This window comes from Leptosomus discolor, chromosome 9 (genome assembly GCF_034619465.1).
Source record: "Leptosomus discolor isolate bLepDis1 chromosome 9, bLepDis1.hap2, whole genome shotgun sequence".
NCBI classification, from domain to species: domain Eukaryota; kingdom Metazoa; phylum Chordata; class Aves; order Leptosomiformes; family Leptosomidae; genus Leptosomus; species Leptosomus discolor.
The window spans coordinates 26,674,855-26,694,997 of NC_141399.1; the positions used below are offsets into that span (position 1 = coordinate 26,674,855).

General features: G+C 54.0%; 1 protein-coding gene across 2 annotated transcripts in view; it reads right to left on the reverse strand.

The window, feature by feature from the left end:
• STARD8 (StAR related lipid transfer domain containing 8) overlaps nucleotides 1-20,143 on the reverse strand; it is a 77,299-nt gene that overhangs the window by 21,711 nt on the left and 35,445 nt on the right. The window contains exon 1 of one of the 2 annotated variants that reach the window (XM_086470104.1): nucleotides 1,689-1,722. The exons of the other annotated variant lie outside the window; for it this stretch is intronic. Within the exon in view, the coding sequence (XP_086326230.1) occupies nucleotides 1,689-1,722 (34 nt within the window). Of the gene's footprint in view, nucleotides 1-1,688; nucleotides 1,723-20,143 lie in introns of those variants that run through there. 2 annotated transcript variants of the gene reach the window in all.

Below are 20,143 nucleotides of genomic sequence, written 5' to 3' on the forward strand. Positions count from 1 at the left end.
CGAGCTTACAGTTCAGGGCCTGCCTTTGCCACAGCACTTACACCACACGCAGCGCGAGACCCAACACAAGCCACCACCAAAGGCCGAGAAAGGTCAAGGCAAAGGAACACGGCAAAAGTTTCACTAAAAAGCCAGAATCAGCAGCAGCTCTCACCTTTGCAGAGCGCTCTCAACTCCGTAACGTAGCATTTGCAGCTGATGCACATCCACCTCTCCAGTTAATGCAATCTCCTGCAGTTTCTCTCCTGCACTATCTGCTCAGGAGCTATCCTCAGCTCCTACTTTTAAATCCAGGCATTAAAAAAAACCAATTACTTGCTTAATACATGAGGGAAATTCCTCCTACTTTTATGCATTTATTTAGAATAAACACTAGTGAGCGTTACCAGAGGAACCCCACAGAGCAGCGTTCTCTCGTGGTCTTTCTGCAGCTTTTTCCATGTTGTACAGGATTACAAACTCGGACAGTTCCCAGCAGAGGAATGCACAAGCTCCTATGGCCTTTGGTGGGAGATCTGCGAGCCCCTGGGGTCTGTGAGCCCAGAGCCAGAGCTGTCACACCCGGTCTGGTGGCTGCCCGAGCTGACGGTCAGGCACTGCCACAGCCCCGGTACATGTCCTCGCAGGAAGAAATGGGCAGTGATTTCCCAGCAGAGGCACAAAGTGTGGCTTTAGGGCTATTTTCTTCCCTTTTTAAAGGCTGCAATACAAAACTAAGCCACATTCAAGTATTTCTCCAGCTCTGTGCTGTCCCTTTGGCTGCATCCAGCGCCCACCAGCATCGCCAGGGCATTGCTCACAGCACTGACACCTGTGGCTCCTGGGGGGACATTTCCCTTCCCACCTTGCAGCTCGCCCTTCACAGCCCCAAAGCCCTCAAACCCCCTCCCTGTGCCCTCCTTTCCTCTCATTAAAAACTGCTTTTAAGTAAACTGGCAATGCCACATCCCACAGCATGGCTGGCACCGGCACTGCTGCATTGCTGGGGCTCCCGGCCAACGTCGGCTGCCTGGCAGGAGGCGGGGGTCAGGCTCACGGAAAGGCATTTTGTCTTGGGGTCAGGAAACAACCGCAGGTTAGGAGGAGCTGACATGCCAGGTGGCCACCACACTTTCACCAGCTTGGCTGACTCTGTGAGAAATAAGCCCAAATATTAAAAAGGCTGCAGATCTATTATGCTGGCTGCATGTGAGGTGGAGAGCAGAGGGGTGAAAAAAGCTACACACAATGTGACTGAAAGGCAGCCGTGCTTTGTCGCATCCATTTCCCCTCTCTTTCCTATCATGCACATCCTCGGTACCGGTGACCAATCTTGCCAGGGGCTCAGGACTCACAATGCACCTCACCGCAGCCCCTCTCCAAGCAGGCATGCTCCCATCAGGGTGGAAGCTACAGAGCATTTCAAGGGGAAAAAAAAAAATTTTAAAAAATTGTCTGTTTCCAAAGAAAAGAGGGGGAAAAAAAAGCTTAACAACAAAACAAGTTACACCTCCTAACCCTTCCCCTTCCCTCACCCTGCTGCATAAGTGCCAAAGCAAACTGACTTGCTGTAAAGGAAACACTGTTTTCAAGAAATCTCTGAAAAGAAAAAAGGTCATTTTACAGACTTTCCTATCTCCCCCCAAGAGTGTGTTTGCTGGTTGAAACCTTCTAACGCAAACACAAAGCTGGGACACGAGCAGACTCACCATGGCAGAAGCTGTTAATCTTGGCTTTGTTCATTGGAAACCGTGGATTAAATTCAGAAAAACACATCAGCATGACCACTGGCCTCCTTGGTCCCCCACCTCAGCCACCCAGGGACCATCCACTGGAGGGAGAGCACTCCCAGCCAAAGACCTTCCCGCAGGCAGTCAACTGGAGAGCTCCGATTTTTCCATGCAGGCTGACTGTGCCGAGCTAATAAAAACTGCCCTCGACGACCCTCCCTGCCTGGGCAGCCACCTAATTTCTCGTTAGACGCAAACAGGACATCCCTGGCCATGCAAAGGGCTGAACTCTTCAAAGAGTAGGGGTGGGAGCAGGCGGGGAGCATGCGAGAAAGCCGGAGCGAGAGCGCACATGCACACAAGCATGCTGCTTCACTGCTTCCAGCTCTCCGGCAGCCCTGCCTGAGTGGCGGGACTGGCTCACTCCCCTGAGAGCAGCTGTCCCTGCGGCCAGGGGTGTTCCCAGCCCCCATAGCAAGCAGCCATGAGGTGCCCCGGAGCAGGGACACCGAGGTGGCCGGTTGCGGCCACGGCATAGGCTGCCCATTCCAGGCAGGTGCATTGCAGCTTGCAATTGCAACCGGGAAAATTCAGTACTGAGATGATGCTCCAGTGTGAAACATCTCACAGGGCTGCGCTTTGCTGGCACCAGGCTCTGCAAGTGCCGTGTGCAGTGCTCCCCGGCAGTAAGCCAGGAGGGAGGAGAGCAATGGAGACACCACCAAAACACCCCTCCTCATCCCATCACACGTCGACTAGCCAAACCACTGACCATAGAACTCAGCCAAGTGGCTTCTCGGCTGTTTGCAAGTGGCAGGAGCTGCCAGCCGCTCGCAGCCAGGCAGGGCAGCACCTGCGAACACAGCCTTTCCTGTGTGCAGGAGACCGGACAACTGAAAGCAAAGCCTGATCCTTCACAAACTTCCCAGTCCCTCAAGATATCGAAGAGGACTAAAAACTTTGGAAGAAGATGGTTCAGGAATCAGAACAGGAGCACCTGCTATCCAAGATATCTAGATTTAATTGCCTAATTTTCTACAAATTCATGGTCTGCGCCCAACCCATCGGTGCTTCACCTTGTCCTGGAAGTGCTCCTCCCCTCCACACAGGCGGGACTCACCCAACTTTTTCAGGCAGACCGAAGCTGAAGGAAATAGCGCAGTCCAAGTGAGAAGCTCTGGTTGACATGGGATTAGTTTCCGTAATGAAAAGCACATTCTCTGCAACTTTACTTCCCCAAGTCAGTGCTTTCGGCATAAGGAGTTTACAGAATGAGCTGTGAGAGCCCTCTCGGTTGAGCAGGACCTGGCAGGGGAGATCCTAGGTCCAAAGCACAGAAGGGGATGGTGGAGAGGAGCCAGCTGGTAAGCCCATCTGTGAGCAAACCTTGGAAAGGGGCGGGATGAAAACACCCGCACACGTGACACCAAAGGCGCCCAGCTAACAGCAGCAATCGCCTTGCAGATGGAGAGGCGGCTCAGTGGCCATCCAAGTTACCAGCGACCTCCACCAACACAGGAGGAGTCAAAAGCCGCTTCCAAATGTGATCTCACACTGCAGCAATGCAGGGAAGTACCGGCCTCAGCAACAGCAGTGCTGCTGCCCTTCAGCTTGCTTTAATGGAGGATGCCTCAGTTGCTGCCTGGTTCAACTCACAACACACACTCCGCTAAAGCTGCTCAGGGATCCCACAAAGCTGTTTTGACACAGCAGGCTAATGAAATCTCTGAACTGAGAGGTCTTGATCCTCTCAGGACTGAAAGCAAGCACTCCCCCTTGCAAAGAGAGCATTACGAAAAGCCAGCAGTGGATTTAGCCAACCGATAACAAGTAATAACCATCTTTTACAGCAAAAAAGACCTTTCTGTACACACATGACAGCAGGCACCAGATCCAGCTGATGCTGCAGGTGCAGGCTGGAGATGCAGGATGGTGGTGGCCAAGGTTGGCTCTCTGCAGGGGACATGTGCCACCCACATTCACGCCAGCACCAGGACTGGGTGCCATGCACACGTCCTGCCCGCTGCAACGCTCTCCCCCTCAACAAGGGGATTCTGGTCCAATTCCCCTCAGGAAAAGCCTCTTCCACCACTATCCCTGGCTGGACCTTCCTGCCATTAATGCTACTGTGGCGCCACAGAAGGAAACCAGACCGTAATTTCCAGCTGCAGCAAACGAGCAGCAGCTGCCTGTCGGGTCTCCAGGCAGCCAACATCTGTAGGTGGGAGAGAAGGGAGGAGAGAGTCTTTGCTGGCTCCAAAGCCATGGGAGAGGCAGCCAGGCATCCCCTTGTCTGGAGAAAGCTGAAATGCTGCCCAGGAGAGGAGGCTGAGAGGGTCCCTGAATCTACAGCTCCTTCTGGGGCACAGAGAAGGTCCCGGTGCCATTGTCCCGCTCACCCGTGGGAGAACGGGGGAGCTGGCATAGCCCATCCAAGGGGCTCCCTGCGTGCCCTGGGGAGCTGCTGCCCAGAGAAGCAACAGGAGAGGGCCCCAGCGCCAAGGGAATACCTGGCACAGGGACCTGCGGATTGGCCTGTTAGCTCATGCTTCTCCTTCTCCAGTTGGTCTTCTCCTGATCTCTCTGAAGTCTGGATGTAGGGTGACCCAAGGAGGGCTGATGTGTTTACCAGACACATCCTGACATAGCTGGTAACAAGCCATACCAATTCAAGTCAAACTCTCCCCTACATCACACCGTGGGCTTCAACACCAGGTTCTTTCTTTCTCGCCTTGTTTCTGATTCCCAGGGGGAAACACAATAGGTGTCTCATCCCCCACCGAGGGGCACAGCATTGCAAAACATCCCACTCACCCCTCAGCTTGCTTCCTTACATCCTGGTCGGTAAGACAGAAGAGGCCAGTGCTAGAGGCAGGACATCAACCCAAGGACCACTACAGTGGCTTCTGCCTTCTCCAAAGTTCTCCAAACCCAGGACCCTCCACACCACGCTGTCCAGACAAGCTGCGGTGGCAACAAAAGCACAGCTAATGAGCCCAGAATCAACACAAAAAATATGGACATCAGAGTGAAACCTTAGGACAAGGAGAGAATCAGACAGCATGGACCTGAGGTTTACGGAGTTCACTCAAGTCAAACAGGAGTCCATGACCCTTCCTCTCTTTCTTCCCCATTTCTCCCCACTGAAAGGAGATGGTGTTGGGGCTGGAGTTGAAGCCCAAGGCTTCCTTTGCTTTAGGAAGCTAACAGGAACAGCTGGAGAGAGCAGGCCAACGGACTTTTTGAGAAGTAGTTTTAAAGGACGTCACAGTTCTGCAAAGAGACAAAGGAACATTTCAAAAAAATACAGAAGTCTCCTTGCCAGGAATGTGGGGAATGTCAGGGAATATTATGAAACAGGATGCAAAAGCTGGCCTCAAGCAATGTTAGAAAGTAATCTGCTGACCTGACAGTCAAGATGCTGAATCCCCATGGAAGATGAACCATGCGAATGGCAGACTCGGCTTACCTGGCTTGGTCCCATCTGTCTCCCACCACAGAATCCAGCGCAGCCACCCCAGCCAGCCGCCACAGACATGCCTACCCACAACCCAGACACAGGCTAAAATGTGGCCCTTTAGGTATAACATGGCATTTTCTGAAGAGCTGAAGAAAGCAAAGCCTTGTGGGACATGGCCAAAGAGCCTCTTCACATTATGGCAAAGGGAGGATCTTAGGATCACAGAGGGAACTGGGCTGGTCCTTAGCCAAGGGGTAGTCCTGAATCCCTGACCTTTGCTGTAAGCAATAGGAAACACTTCTCTGAGATGGTCAAAATTACTCTCTTCTTCAGTTTTGTTAATCAACCAAGTACTTCCTGGCCTTCCAAGGGGTTCACAGGCAACGTGAGCTCACACCCCCTTGCACAGCTATTCCGGCTCAAGGGAAGTTACAACGCCGAATGCATCGGAGTCGGTGCTGTGGCTGCAGACAGCGAGGTCAGAAGCAGAGGAAGACCTCCCCAGGGCCAGGCCAAGGAGAAGACCACGGGTTAGAAGACAGCAGGAAGCCCTAATTCAACACACCAACTGTTTGCAGTAGCAGCATCAGAAAACAGAAGCCAGTTACCAGCACAGCAGCACCTTTTGGCAGGAACAGGCATGTTTTTTCCAGCTTCCCTTCCATGTGAAAGCCCTTGTGTGAGTAAAAGGTTTGTCACAGCAAGACCTACTGGGGGGTTTTCTTGCCCAGCTGAGTATTGCCCTGACAGCACAATGGTCTCGCTGATGCTGGCAGCCGGACACGGTGAGGAGTCTGCTGCTAATGGGAGACAGGTTCCCCTCCCAGCAACGGGCTTACACACAGGGCTGACAAAGGCTCCATCCTGCATCCAATGCTTTCTAGGGGTTATATTAGGAAAACTTTGCCCTAAAGATGCTCATGCTAGAATATCCACCTAAGACCACACACTGAGGAAACTCTCCAACAAAACCTCTGCCGCAGTGGCCATGCACGGCAGGGAAGCCATGCTCTCCATGTTGTTTCAGAGCAAGAGGACCATAGCAAAGGCTGTCACAGTGCTCGCTCGGGTCTCCTTGGCTAGCGGGAAACCGTACAACCATGTTGCAGGGTGATGGACCACAGCAGCACCATCCCCTCCTCCCCGCACCTCAGCGGGGCTGCCCACCCTCAGAGTCTCCCAGGGCCACCTCAGTTCTACCCTTTGCCCAGCAGTATTTACACATGTAAACTTCCCCGGTATTTTTCAGAACAACGCTTTAAAATGTTGATACCTTTTCAAGCAAGCAGTACTTTTCAGTCTCACTGGTGTGCGGCAATTCTGCTGTTGAGGTTTCTGAGGAAACCTTTGCCTGAGAAAACTTCTACCTTAGAGCTGCAGGCTAACGTCACTTGTGGTAGATCAGTCAGCTCACATCCTTTTAACACTCAACCATGTCTATTTTTATGAGTCGCTAATTTTTTGACTCACACATGCATGTTTCCCGAGGGGACTCAAAGCCTTCAATTAACACTCAGCTTTCACAAGTGGTTAGAGAAATCGAGTGCTGAGCTGCTTTGAAATGGCAGGCTGCAAAAGTCTCTATTCCTGTCCCTTTGCAAAGGGCTGGCCCAGCATGCCGGCAGTCCTGGTCAGCCTCAGCATCTTCAGGGGGTGAGCAGCACCAGCCCAGCAGTCACCATGGCTGCTCACTATCCAGTCCCATCTCAGACAGACTGTACCTTGCTTTTCTCCGATAAAACACAGGTTCTAATGCTCGAATACATGGATGCACGGCTGAGCCAGCCACAGTCACATGGATGGGCATGCTCCAACATCTTGTCCAGTGTGCAGGCTCACACATGCATGTGCCTGGCAATAGTGACCTGTGATGGCTGCACTGAAGGACTCGCTGCTTATGCCCGCCGGCTGCTCACGGAGCAGTTCGTTCCTACCTGCCAACAACCCACCTGCAGAACTGCGGAGGGTCACGAGGCACCTCCTGGCTAAGATCACTGAGCTGGACTGGAGGAGCTGGTCTCTGCTCTCCCCAGCTTCTCAGACCGCTCCTGGAGAGTGGCATGGGCATCTCCTCCCACTTCCACTGTAAAACGCCCTGTGTCCAACCCCACGCTGGGACTGCGGGCTGGCACTGCAGAGGGATGGGCGGGACCACTTGGCATCAGTGGACAGGGCTTCTCTGCAGCCCCCCCTGCGCTCCTGGGAAGCAGGACATGCCAGGCCTCCTCCTGCGCCTGCCGAGGTGGAGGGGGCTGGAGCTGAGCAGAACTCATTTCTGTCCTTTCACCTTCCTCCACACAACCTACAGCTTTTCCCCTCACACTTCTTTTGCCCTGAGAAAGATCTAAGGTCCATGACACCAACTCATCGCCCCGGTTGCAGCAGTTGTACAGGCAGAAGCTTGCTGGCAGCCCGTGGTTCCTCCTGCTCGTGGCCGGCCCCAGGCAAAGCTGGAGATGGGCAACTGAAGCAGTGTTAGAAAACTGGGAAAGCACTGTCAAAGCCACCAGTACATGGTTCAATACCCCAGTGGGCTTAAGAGCCCAGCCAAGAAACAAGAGTGCCTCAGTAATCCGCTAAGCAGACTTACGCAACATCGAGTTATATTTACCCGTGCTATCTCCATGCTGCCAGGAGCTGTTCCTGAGCACAGCTCCTGTTCAAGGAGCAGCACGTACCACCAGAGAGCAGGTCACTTCCCTGGGCAAAGCAGCTTGGGCAGGCGACCAGCTCTGCCAGCACGGCCAGAGAGAAGCTTAAGGACACCCAAGATCTCTGTGTTCGGCTGCAGCAAGGAGATTGGGATCTCAGAGGCTTCAGGTCCCCTGAGGCAGGACCCTATCCTGACTCAGTGCTGGGCACGTGGGGAGGGCTGGCCCTGCCAAGAGAGATGTTCTGATTCAACACGTTTTCCCCCTCTCTATGGAGACAAAAGATAAAATGTCAGTGAACCTTAACAAACACTAATCATCAAGACTTCTGACCTCATTAGCCTCTGTCTTTTCTGACGGCTACAGCCAAAGAAATAGAGACACAAGACATGGGCTCCTCTTACAGGACCTTGCCTGGGGGACCTCAGTCCACTGCCTCAAAACGAGAGGTGCCACCCCAAAGCACGTCTCGGACGGAGGAGAGAAGAAGAGGCAGAGGTAGGGGCTGCCATCACCGAGCAAAGGGCTTGCTCAGGGTTTGCATAGCTGAGAAGGGGGCAGGAAGGAAAAATGTCAAGCCACAGAGCTCTGCCAAGCGCTTGTCACTGCTTCCGGCAGCAGTTTTGCAAAACTTAATTAATGGGCAAACATCTGCGGCTTCACATCCCGTAAAGAACATTCACAAAAAACATGCTCCATTCATGAAAAAAAAAAAAAAAAAAATTAATTAAAAAAACCCCAAGCAAAACAGCAAAGAAAAAAAATCACTGCTTCTCAAGCAGGTGGGAAAGCTGTGGAGAACCACAGCAGGAGAGGCACGCATCGCCAGCATGGACGGTAGCAGGACGGCTGTGCATGAGCTCCGGGGACAGAGTGACCCCCGCCACGGCTTCCTGCGCTGGAGGAAGAGGTCTGGGGCACACCCAGCTCCTCTCAAAACAGGCTCTGCCGACAGAGAAAGGCAATCCACAGAAAAGTTGCCTTCAGCCAAGTCCCAGCCTGCCTCCACCTCCCTGCTGCCTGGAACCTCGCAGCCCACTCGAGTCGCAGGCTACATACCACTTTCTTGCAAGTCCAAGGTCACGGCTAACAGCCCCCATGTGCCCAGGGAATGGAGTACGAGGCACAAAAGCTTCGGCTTACCAGCAAGCTCCGACTTCCCTCTTTCAATCCCATGCTACATGTCATGCCACCACAACAGGGATCTCTCCCGGTGTCTGGGGACCAATCGGGGGGACAAGACAGGGAATAACGCAGGCACCTCACTAGTCTCTGAACCCGCATGCCAGAGCAGCAGCGTGCTTTCTACCAGACATGAGCATATCCTCACCCGAGCCCTTCAGCTGCAAGAGGACCCCCAGTAACTCCCCAGCCTCATCTCTGTGTCACTGATGGTGGTGAGGGTCCCATGGCAGAGCAGCAGAAGGACAGAGGACCGTGCAGACCAGGATTCACTCCCACCTGTGGTCAAAAGCAGCCAGCCAGGGAGGAGCACCAGACCAGGACCTGCAGCTCCTCCTCCTCAAAAGCCCTCACAGGACTCTGTGGTACTCCCAGGTCCCTGGCAGCCCGAGGAGAAACCAGAGGGTCCAGGGAGACACCTCAGCCACCCAGCATGGACACCACCATGCCACCCCACAACCAGGGAGGCTAAAACAGGAAGGATGAAAAGGCACGTGTCGCTCTCAGGGCAGGTGCCCTCACTCTGTGGACCGCGCCCTCCATCTTCTCTAAAAAACAGAAGTAAAAGTGTACCTTAGAGAATTAATAAAACCAACAGTGCAGGTTTGTTTTCATGATGGGGGTCTTGGAGGAAAGCAAACTTCACGGCCATACCAGCCCGGGGTGGGGGGCAGAGGGCAAGGCTGCCCTCCCCACCAGCACCCACGTCTCTGCTGCAAAGTGGAATTTCCAGCTTTTCATCACCAAAACACAGATGCCACCCACCACCATCTCAGCAGGCAGTAATGAGAAGCAAGACCAGCCCCATTCCACCACTAAACATCCCTGTCATATCTGTAGCAGCTATTCTCGCCGCAGATCACTGTTTTCTTCAGGCACATTTCCTGTTTAACCATCCTATGAGAAAATTCATTCATTCTTTTTTTCTTTCTGGATCAAACATTTAAAACCAGAGCTAACAGTCAGCTGGCATTTTTCCAGTTACCAAAGAGAGATGGTTTTGGTGTCTCGTCGTAGCTTGCATGGCTACAAACAGGACTGAGAGCTGTCCGCAGGGGTTTTAGCCAGAGAAACTTAACAGATGCAAAACCCAAGGGGAAAGGAGGCCAGGGCATGAACATGGCCAAAGCCAAATCCTTTTGGCTGTGACACCAGGAATGTTTTGGCATTGCTCATGCTGCCCCAGATGAAGCGGTTCTGCCAGATGACCGAGACACAGTGCAGCACACACCTTGAAGGCTTTTCATCCTCCCGCAACTTTACGGCAGGTAACCCTGCCCACGGGCTCCCTGGCTCTCCAGCAAACACAGCCTCAGGTCTCTGATTCCCAGCAATAACAAAACATCTTTAAACAAAATCAATTCAATTCTTCCCAATGCTTTCCATCCATGTCACATTTGGCAGAAATATCCTGCACCAGTGCCAGGAAGGCCCGTGGCTGCCGACAGGAGCCCTGGCCAGGTCATCCATCCAACACACCACAGTCCCAGCTGGAGCACTGTCACCCGGCAGCACTCACCCAAGGATGCATCTCCAAACTCTCTCTCTCTGCAGTGCCTGTGAAAGATTTTAAAATTGTGCAGCTTCTTCTGTGCTTGGAATAATCCTCATCACACCCACCAACCCCACCTCGTTTTACTTCCCTGATTCCTTCCTCATTTGCAATCTGGATCTCAACCATGGGACCAGTGACTATTGTTGTACATGGCCCAACACAACACAACCCCAGTTTGCAAACAAAATTTGAAAGAGCGGTGCTGATCTCACTGCCACGTTTTCTAACTGTTCTCTGTGCTGTGTCTTCTCTCCATTTCAACAGTGGGCATCTGGTTGTGGGCCCCACAGTCCAAATCCCTTTCAAGCATATGGGGTCCCACAAGCGGATACCAGCACGGTGGATATTCGGAGCATTTTCGCATGGGGTGTGTTTGGGCAGAAGTGGCACCAACTGGCCCTTCCAGAAAGAATCTTGTTGGAAGAGTGGACACATACTGGAAAACCTGAGCATCCCTTGCTGGAGCACAGCCAACTGAGCCAGCACCCCAGCAGCAGCCTCACCGCAAGCGCTGCCTTGTTAACCCCTGCAAAGACGCAGCCTCCAGCGAGCCTCCCAAACGTTTTCAGAGGCCACCTACAGAATACCAGTGTTCCCAGTTCAGCCTTTTCATTTCACCTCATGGCCAGCAGCATTTCGTGGCTGGGATCACCGCTCCTCGGGTTGCCAGAGCTCTGCAACGCTACCTGTGGCCCCAGCAGAGACAGGGCCAGGAGCCAACATGAAACAATGAAAACCATTTACAGAGCAGGAAGCTGCATCTGCTGGATGAAACGCTATCTTCAAACAAGACGTGTTTGGATAACTCCAGTTTCATAACTCGCCTCTTCCGACGTTAGGAAATCACAGTAATAAAAAGAAAACAAAATGGGGGAGAAGAAACTTGGCATGGGGAACAATGGGAGAATTGCTCGAACCACGGTGCTGCCTCGGAGGTGAGCCCAGCCTGCTGTGTCTGACCTGGGGGCAGCAGGGCTCAGGCTGCAGGCTCCAAGGACCTTGCACAAGGATTAAGGTCTGATCAAATATCAATGGGAAAAGAGTTAAACTTCTACAGATGTGAAGAGCACAATAAAACTTGATGAACTTATACATTACTGCGCTTGCTTGCTTGTTTTTTGTTTTTAATGGAAATCAAACCATCTTGGTGTAGGGAACAGATTTAGACAGGGGTCAGAATTTGGAGTCCAACAGCACTTCTCTTCATCATCTTAAAGGTAATGGAAGGGATGGTCTTAAGGGCGGAAGGGGATGACAGGTCACCTTTCCTTGGTGTTGGCCATGTCTTGGGCAGAGACAGAGAGCTGTTTTCTGGTGTTAGCAGCACTGAATTATGGTGAAGACAAACCTGCCTGCTCCACAAATTCCTAATGCTAACCTAAAAACCCTACAGGCATTAGAGAAGGACTTAATGGTGTCTTAGTAGGTCACCACTTAGCAGGGAGAAGCAACGAGAGACAAGACAAGCACCACAGCTCCACAGCTCCGAATCCAAGGCAGCTGCTCTCTGCCCCCACACAACGTGAACTCCCACCAGAGCTACACCCCAGCAGCGAGGCCGACGTGAATCCACACCCCAAACCACACTCCCTGGGGCTGGGGGCAGCTTCACTTTCCAGAGCACGTAGTTCCTCTCTGACAGTTTTTGCAGACAAAGGAGAATAACCGTCTCTTGCTCCCCATCACCTTGCGAGGCGGAGGGGAGCAGCCAGCACACACTGGGTAGATCTCTCCGTGGTTTGCAGCGTGGCACAGCTCGGCTGGCACACACGGGGACAGCCCGGAGCAGATAATCCCCCGGACAGTGACTCCGTTTTGCAGAGGAACACAGTGCACCCACTCAGCCACCTGCTCCGCACAGCCCCCCTGTGCCAAAACGTGCCAAGGGGGCACAGCAGCCACAAGGACAAGGAGGGGGCAATTGCAAAGGCAGGGCTTGGTAACGGGATTTTGTGCCTAGTTTTAACCACCGAAGCTTTAATGTAAATCAGGGATGGCTGCTCCACCGGCAGCTTCATGCCCTCTTGTTTGCTCTGACCCCCTGTGCAAAGGGCTGCGTCGGGTCTGCGGCGCATGCCAGCTCAGCCGCACCGCAGGACCCCGCTCCGACAGCTGGCTGGCCCCACAGCCACTGCTGCCACCTCGGACAAGGAGCCAAAAGCTGATGTCACTCAGCTCGGGCCGACAGACCCCTCCCCAGCACCCACCTTCTCTCCCCCCCTACCCAGTCCAAATATAAACTCGCTTACAGGAAATGCCTTAAAGAAAAGGCACCTCCCTGAGTCTCAAAGAATGCCCAGAAAATAAACTGTCTCTGGACACGAAGGAAATGGCTTTTTTTTTAAAAAAAAAAAAAAAAAAAAAAAAAAAAAAAAAAAAAAAGAAGCTGCTTTAACCCTTTCAGTCCCTGCTGCAAACTCAGCTACCTGCATGCCTCAAGCCCACCAGGAATTTTGAGGTGACTGTGCTCCAGATTGGCGATGCAAGAGGAGCCTCTGCCAGAGGTCCCTGTGTCCTTTGCAGCATCACCAGGTCTTGAGCAAAAATGGTCCAAAATTCATAATCCAAATGCAAACTCTCATTCTGATAAGGAAAGCATTGCACCCTCAAAGCAAGCTCACAGTCTGGGACCCACTCTTCACTGTCGGTAAACGCAGGCTCCATTCCCAAAGCCACCGAGCAGAGGAGGAGCTCACACAGTTGTTGGCATTACTGGAGGTCCTGCGTAGCCCCGCGCAGCTGGGGAGGACGGGGGCTACACCCCCTCCTCACTCCAAGAGGCCTCCTGGGGGGTGCGTTAGTCCCAGGTCACCTACGAGGCTCCCTAAGAGATGCGCTGTGCCGTTCTGCAGCTAGAAATGCAGTTCCTGAGCTTCCCGCAGCAAGCAGGGACAGGGTTCCTGCATGGAAACTGACATTAGAAAGCAGCAATGGCGAAGGCAAAGCGGCATGTCCCCAGCCAGCCCCCAAACCCCCAGCACAGCACTGCAGCTGCTCCATTCGAGCTGGGAGAAAAGCGATATATGGAGGCTTAGAAGGTACAAATGCTGTCTTCATACCAAAATCCCTACACAAAATACAAGAAAGAAAAAAAAAAAAAAAAAAAAAAAAGAGAAGAAATCCAGGCCACAGAGAGGCAGCTGTCTCAAAACAGTCAGTCAAGGAGGCTCCAAAGCAAATGGCCTGGTCTGGGGAGAGGACAGCTCGTCCTCCCCAAGCCCCTCCTGGGGAGCTGAGCAGTGCCACAGCAGACAGAGCATCTGGCTCCCCAGGAAAGCCCTCCGACCAAGGCAGTGGCACAGGCACCACCATGGGCACAGGCACTGCCAGAGCTGCTGGAGAGGAACGGTGATGGGGCAGGACCAGTAAATAAAACTAGGTGGCAGGATTCAGTAGTGTCCCCGTGCACTCGCAGGTCACGCTACAGAGAGGGCAATTCTCTTATCTCTCTCCTACAGAGGAGAAAGCTGAGGGAAAGCCTCTCCTGAAGCAGAGTGAGGAGCAAAGCCAAGACCACAGCCCCTTGTTACCGGATCGCAACACCTCCCTAAACACGCCCCTTAAAAAATGTGTACTCAGGGCTTTAAGTCTCAGATGCACAAAGTAGCTTGATACAATTCAGCTGCTGTTGCAAGATGCCTAAAATACTTGTTGCCTTTTGGTTTTGCTGAACATCAGCAGCACTGGAAAAGCCGTGCTGCAGAGGTGTGTGCAGGCCCTGGGCGTGGGAAAGGAAAGCAGCGGGGTCAGCTTCCACTTGGCTGGAAAGCCAGTGTCTGTCTGGAGCACAAGTCAAGGGTTCAGCAGGAGATCATGCCTTCCTCCTGACAAGAGAGACAATTTCTGCTCAGTCCATGATTTTTTTGCCTCATGTATTGAGGTATCCAACATGAACAGCCGTGATCCCTGCGGTAGAAGAGCATGCACGGGCTGGCAGTCATCCTGGAGAGCTGTAACAAGGGCTTGGGAGAGCCCTTCTCTACAATGGCCAAGCAGGGTCCAGGAGAGCAGGGTTGTTCTCTGGCTCTGCAGAGACAAGTTGTGCAAGGAAATCCAGTGATCAAGTAAGCATTTTGGTACCTAAAGCCTCTGGAGATGCCCATGTGGAAGGTGTTAAGGAGAAGCAAATCATGCAGCAGACCCAGCAGATGTCCTGTCTGGCTGACGTTGGCAGTTTTGAGGACGGACATCTCCAGCAGCTGGACGCTGCAGCAATGTGAAGTGCAGAGAGACATACGCTGGGAGTACAGCTCCGGCCAGCTGAACCGGGGGAGCCCCGAGTGCTCCCACCACAGCACTGTGCCTGGTATACATTTTACTGGCACAATAAAAGCACCTCTAAACTTCAACAGCCTTCACAGCAAAACTGCTGCCGGCAGCAACACAGCAGCCACGGTTTCACCTCCTCAGCCTTCGGGGATGGGGAGCCACGGCATTGGCCGAGAGCCCCAGCTGCTGCCCTAGCAGGCGGACGAGGGATTTGGGACACTGGCGCCACTGCCCCATCGCTACTTGCTTGGCCCCACAACTCCGGCATCCCAGCACCTGCACTGCCAGGGCACACCCAGCACCTCAGCAGAGCAGCTCCAGCACCTCAACAGCAGGCACCCTCTCCAGGTGCCTCTGCCGTGGGACAGGAACCCCCACCGGCCGGCACGAGCAGCCAGGTAGGAAACGCTGCAACAGCAGCACTTGTAAATCATTTGTTTGGGCTTCAGCTTAATTTCTGCAACCCACCTCCATATGAGCAACAAAAATCAGAATCAGAAACATTTTTAACAGAAAATAAAAAGATTTGGAGATGGGTGCAAGGATGTTGAATGAAACAAAAGGGAGAGGATAAACCCCTGCTAGGGACACGCTGGATTTGCCATGGCCCATCAATCCAGCACTGTCTCCCATCGGCAGGGAAAGCTCCCTGGTCTGGAGGGGAATGGGAGGGGGCCCAGGGGACCCAGGCAGGGCAATGGGGCACCCTGGCAAAGGGCAAGTACTGACGACCTGTCTCCTCATACACACAATCTCAGGTGCACTTGAGTCCTAAAAAAAAAAAAAAAAAAAAAAAGATTTGAAGAAGCCCATTATTTTTAGCTGGGAGAACAACTGCTTTCTAAATTCTTGCTGCTCCTTAGACAGCAACCTAGCTCCCAGGACCTCATCCCAGCAGAAATCACGCAGACACAGTTTGTGTGCAGCCCCAGCCACCAAGGCTGGCACATGCCCGTGCCCAGGAATCTCACACTGGTGAATCTCACCAGGGGACAGCCTCCCCAGGAGCTTTGCTCAGGAAGGCGACCAGTGGCCATGAGGCAATTCTCTGCCTGGGAAAACGAAGCTGAAACACCGGCCCTGACTGCCCAGACACCCTGCTCTTGCCCAATGACACTGATGAAACCAGGTCAAGTGCGCTCCGAGTCACTGCCGAGCATCACTGTCCCAAAGACTAGTGACGCACATGCCTGCCACTGCCCGTGGCCATTTCCAGTTTCACTGGTAGCAGAGGCACGAATCGACCCCTGGCTGCCCCTCACCAGCCCCCCCCACCAAACAAACCTTTGCCTGCAGCCCCAGGAACCACTCCCCCTCCCTCCTCAGCCTGACCTGCTGCCCCCAAGCCCACCCTTTAGCCCAGCACTTGCAGCAAAGCCTCATCCTCTTCAAACCATTTTTTTCTTCAAACGCTCACTTTTCCTGTCCTCTCCGCCTGCACTTCCTTCCCCAGCCCCAGGCTGAGCTGCCTGCTGCCAGCCACCCCCTCTGCAGACATGGGTTCCTGGTGGGAAGGCAGGAAGATGCCCAGCCCCCAGACCCACAGGAGACTCACTGCTCATGGATGGATCCCTCCCACCTGCGGATTTACTGCCCTGGCTCCACAATGTCCCGTTTCCAGTGGGCAGCCTGCTGTGGGGCTGTCGGTGTGACCTCGTCCCCCCAAATCCAATGGCAGAACAGCAGCCGGAGCACCCAGTGAGGGGTGCTGCAGGAGTGCATTGCTGCCATTCCTAGAAGGAATGGGGCAAGAGTGCGGCTCCTCTGTGCCACGCCAGACAAAAGGGCATTCAGAAATGAACTTGTGCCCACAACAGCAGCAAAAATATTCTTGTAAAATGCACGGGGGGGGGGGGGGGGGGGGGAGGGAGAATAGGAACCCCATCGTGTGCCTTTGCAAATAAATTACACTTGAGCAGCGACACACTTGCAGGTCAGAAGCACCCTCCACCACCCGCACACAGAGTGCTGGCAGCGTGGAGTCCCCAAATAGCGGCGTTAATCACTTGTACCCCAGCGAGCTTTGACCACAGGCGTCAAAGCTGCTCCCAAAGGGCACAGGGAGCCTGCGACTGGCCCAGAAGTCACAGGCTCTGCGGGTCCCACATGCACACAGTGCAGTCAAATGCTTTTCACTCCCAGATAAAGGGCAGGAAATCCCCCGGCACACCTGGGCTCTGGCACACCGAGCCCCTTGGGTTAAGCGGCTTGCCATCCCAGTAGGAGCTCCCGAGTTGATGCTCCCAATTAGGCAACGGGAGGCTCAAGCCTTGGTTGCAGGGTCCATGGAAATAGAGATGGTTACCCTGGGAACGTGCTGTCCTCCACCTGTGCCAGGAGCCGGCTGTCCCAGGAGTGATCTTGACTGCCCTGTCAGCCTGGGCACTCACATCATGTTGGATAGACAGGGAGGGCAAAGGAATGGCAGAGCATGAGCACAGCCCACTGAAGGCTCATCCCCTCCTGCAGCACCCTGGGCTGTGATGCTGTGCACCTCCACCTGCGTCCCCCTCAAGGCAGGCAACCCAGAGGGGGCTGAGCTGGCGCTGGACGAGGCTGAGCGGGGACCCCCACTCTGCTGGCGTGGGGCTTGGCCTCTTGCTCTCACCCCACACATAGGTCAGCGAGGCCAGCGTCACATCCATCTCGATGGCCGTCCCACGCTCCTGCTGCCATCCCTGCACCAAGCAATCGCAGTCGCAGTAGTGAGTGCTTTCCCGCTGGCTTAGCTCCCAAACCCTGCACGACTGTCAGATCCAGCTCAAAGAGACCCTGCTAAGGACCAGCCTGCACCTCAGTGGCTGCATCTCATGTGTGACACCAAATTCGCCTGGCCCGTGGGTTTCGGTAGCCCCAAGCTCCCCCTGACCAGCAGCAGCAATCTGTGACACAGACCAGGACATCTCAGTGGGACCAGTGAAACGGACACTGGGGAAGCTGCAGAAGAGGATGGCTGAGCTCGGCCATGGGACAGCACAAGGAGCTCAAGCTAGACACGTTGCCTCCATGCAGCAGGACACGGAATGGCTGAGCCCCCTGGGAAAGGTACCCTGAGCTGCTGCGCTTGTTAATGCCCACTCCCAGGGCCAGCTGTTAACATTTACTCTGCCTGTAACTGGCACTGGGTGACAAGTGCCCTTTTCTGATAAGGGATCCCTCAATTGGCTCAGCAAACAGCCCCGCCACTGCGTGCCGGGTGAGGTGCCCACGTGGCATGGGGACCCTGTTGATTATTAACTGAGCGGCAGAGGGAAGAACAGAAGGCTGGTTAGACAGTCACCCATGGGCATCACAGCTCAGCGATCAGAGACAGGGGCTGGACACTCTGGGATCCAGTGGGAGCCGCGTCCCACAGGCTCAGGGTTGGCACCCCGAGGGAGCACCCCAGGGAATCACTGGGCAGGGAAGGGATGAGCATGGAGCAGGGCAGCACGAGGCCATCCCTCGTGCAGAATCGTGTGAATGATTCACCAAACTGATCACAAAGCAAACAGCCAATGAAAACCCACATGCTATCACTGCCTGTGCCTAAAAAAGAATTTCTTGCTGGAAATGTAGGAAGAGACCTTGTTTCTTTAAATTTCTGCGCCCAGCCCTGGCAGCCTGGAAAAGTTAATATAATCATCCAGACGTGGCTTTCAGAAAGGTGTGCACAAGAAGGGTTATTGTGGCTCAATCATTAACTGGGCAGGAGACCCCCGGCCTTGCTGGAATGTGGCCACGTGCTGCCGCTGCCCGTCCTCTCCGGAGCCCAAAGGTTAACGGGCAGCTCCTTTGCCCTGGCCACCAGCCCTGGGAAGGCTCCAGCCACCTTCCAGCACAGCCCTTCTTCCAGTGCTAAATCCAACCGAACACCTCCTTCACACATCCCAGCGGGGCTGGAGGAAAGTGTGGATGAAGGAAAGCTGAGAAACAAGAAGACCTGACTTCCATGTGGATGTCCCCACTGCCATATGTGCCTCAGTTCCTACTGCAGCTCACACCAGGCAGCGCCGCCAGCACCCACGTTTGGGGTGCTGCTCCTCCAGGCAGCTCTTCTCACCTCAGAGCGATGCTGCTGCAGCAGGACCTGCACAGGCTCAGCGTGGGACGGGAGGCCTGGCAAAAGCGATGGCATCCCAGCCTTTGCAGTCAGCATGCTGCCCCTGGAAACCTTTTACACCCCCAAACCCAGCTCAGCTTTCACCTCGGGGCTCTGGCAATGCCTTTTACCAGATCTAATGGGCAGAGGGATGGAGCAACATCTCTGTTACCAGGCTGGCAGAGATGGAAGGAGGTACCCGTGCTACGTGATGCACCCTGGGCTGGGGAGATGGGCTCTGGGACAGAGCAGAGGTCCTGCAGGACCCTCCCCAGCTTCCCACGCAGCCAGGGCCGCAGTGACTGCGCCAGGAGGCACCTCCTGCCCCCACAGCCTGGGCGCCAGCACGCTGCCTATACTCAGAGGATTAAACTCCCACATACATCTGAATGCAAAAGCCCTTGCAAAAGCATGCAAAGGGCAAATGCAAGCCTGCAAACCCCTCCAATGGGCAGACTGCCTTGGGCTCTTCAAGGAACCAACAGGGCAAGGAAGGAGACTTGGTACCGAGAGGTGATCTGCCCTGCTCTCCAGGACAGTGAACATCTCGTGCCTCCCCGCGGTGGAAAAGAGGGGCCAGGCAACCTGCCCTCAGCACCAACCCACAGCGCCTGCGGGGCTCGGTGCCGGTCGATTTGTCATCATCTTGTTCCTTCGCCACAAAGTCACACAGCAACCCCTGCTACACCCTCGGGGAAAGGGCAACCTTCCTCCCCCCTACTCCACTTCAGTTGACTTTGAGAACCTCCAAACCTTTTTGAAACTAGTACAAAAACGAAGCGGAAGTACTGAAGTGCCCTCAGGCATAACCATATTTTGTTCTCTTACGGAATGACATTACTGGCAGCCTGTCACATGCATAGGCTCAGGTTTGGACATTTGAGGCAATGCAGACAAGGAACGCTTAACAGAAGCACGATGGCTTTATTCAGTTGGTTTTTTATTAGGAAAGCATTTCTCAGCAGAAGCGCAAATACACGAAGTGACTGTGAGCACCTCCTGGGAAGCCAGGTTTGATACCTGCTCTGCACTGGGACTTGATGTTTCGTCACATAAAGAAATTACTGACGAGCTTTCGGTGTAAGAATGGGAGCTAATTTTTTCCCTACAAGAATGGAGAGGGGCTGACAGGGTTTGAGCTGAGCCGTGCCCCTGCCCAACCAGACCCCCACACAGGCGTGAGGAGAGCAGCGAGGGGCTGCGGTGCCTGCTCCAGCAGCACTGCTACCTCTCTTG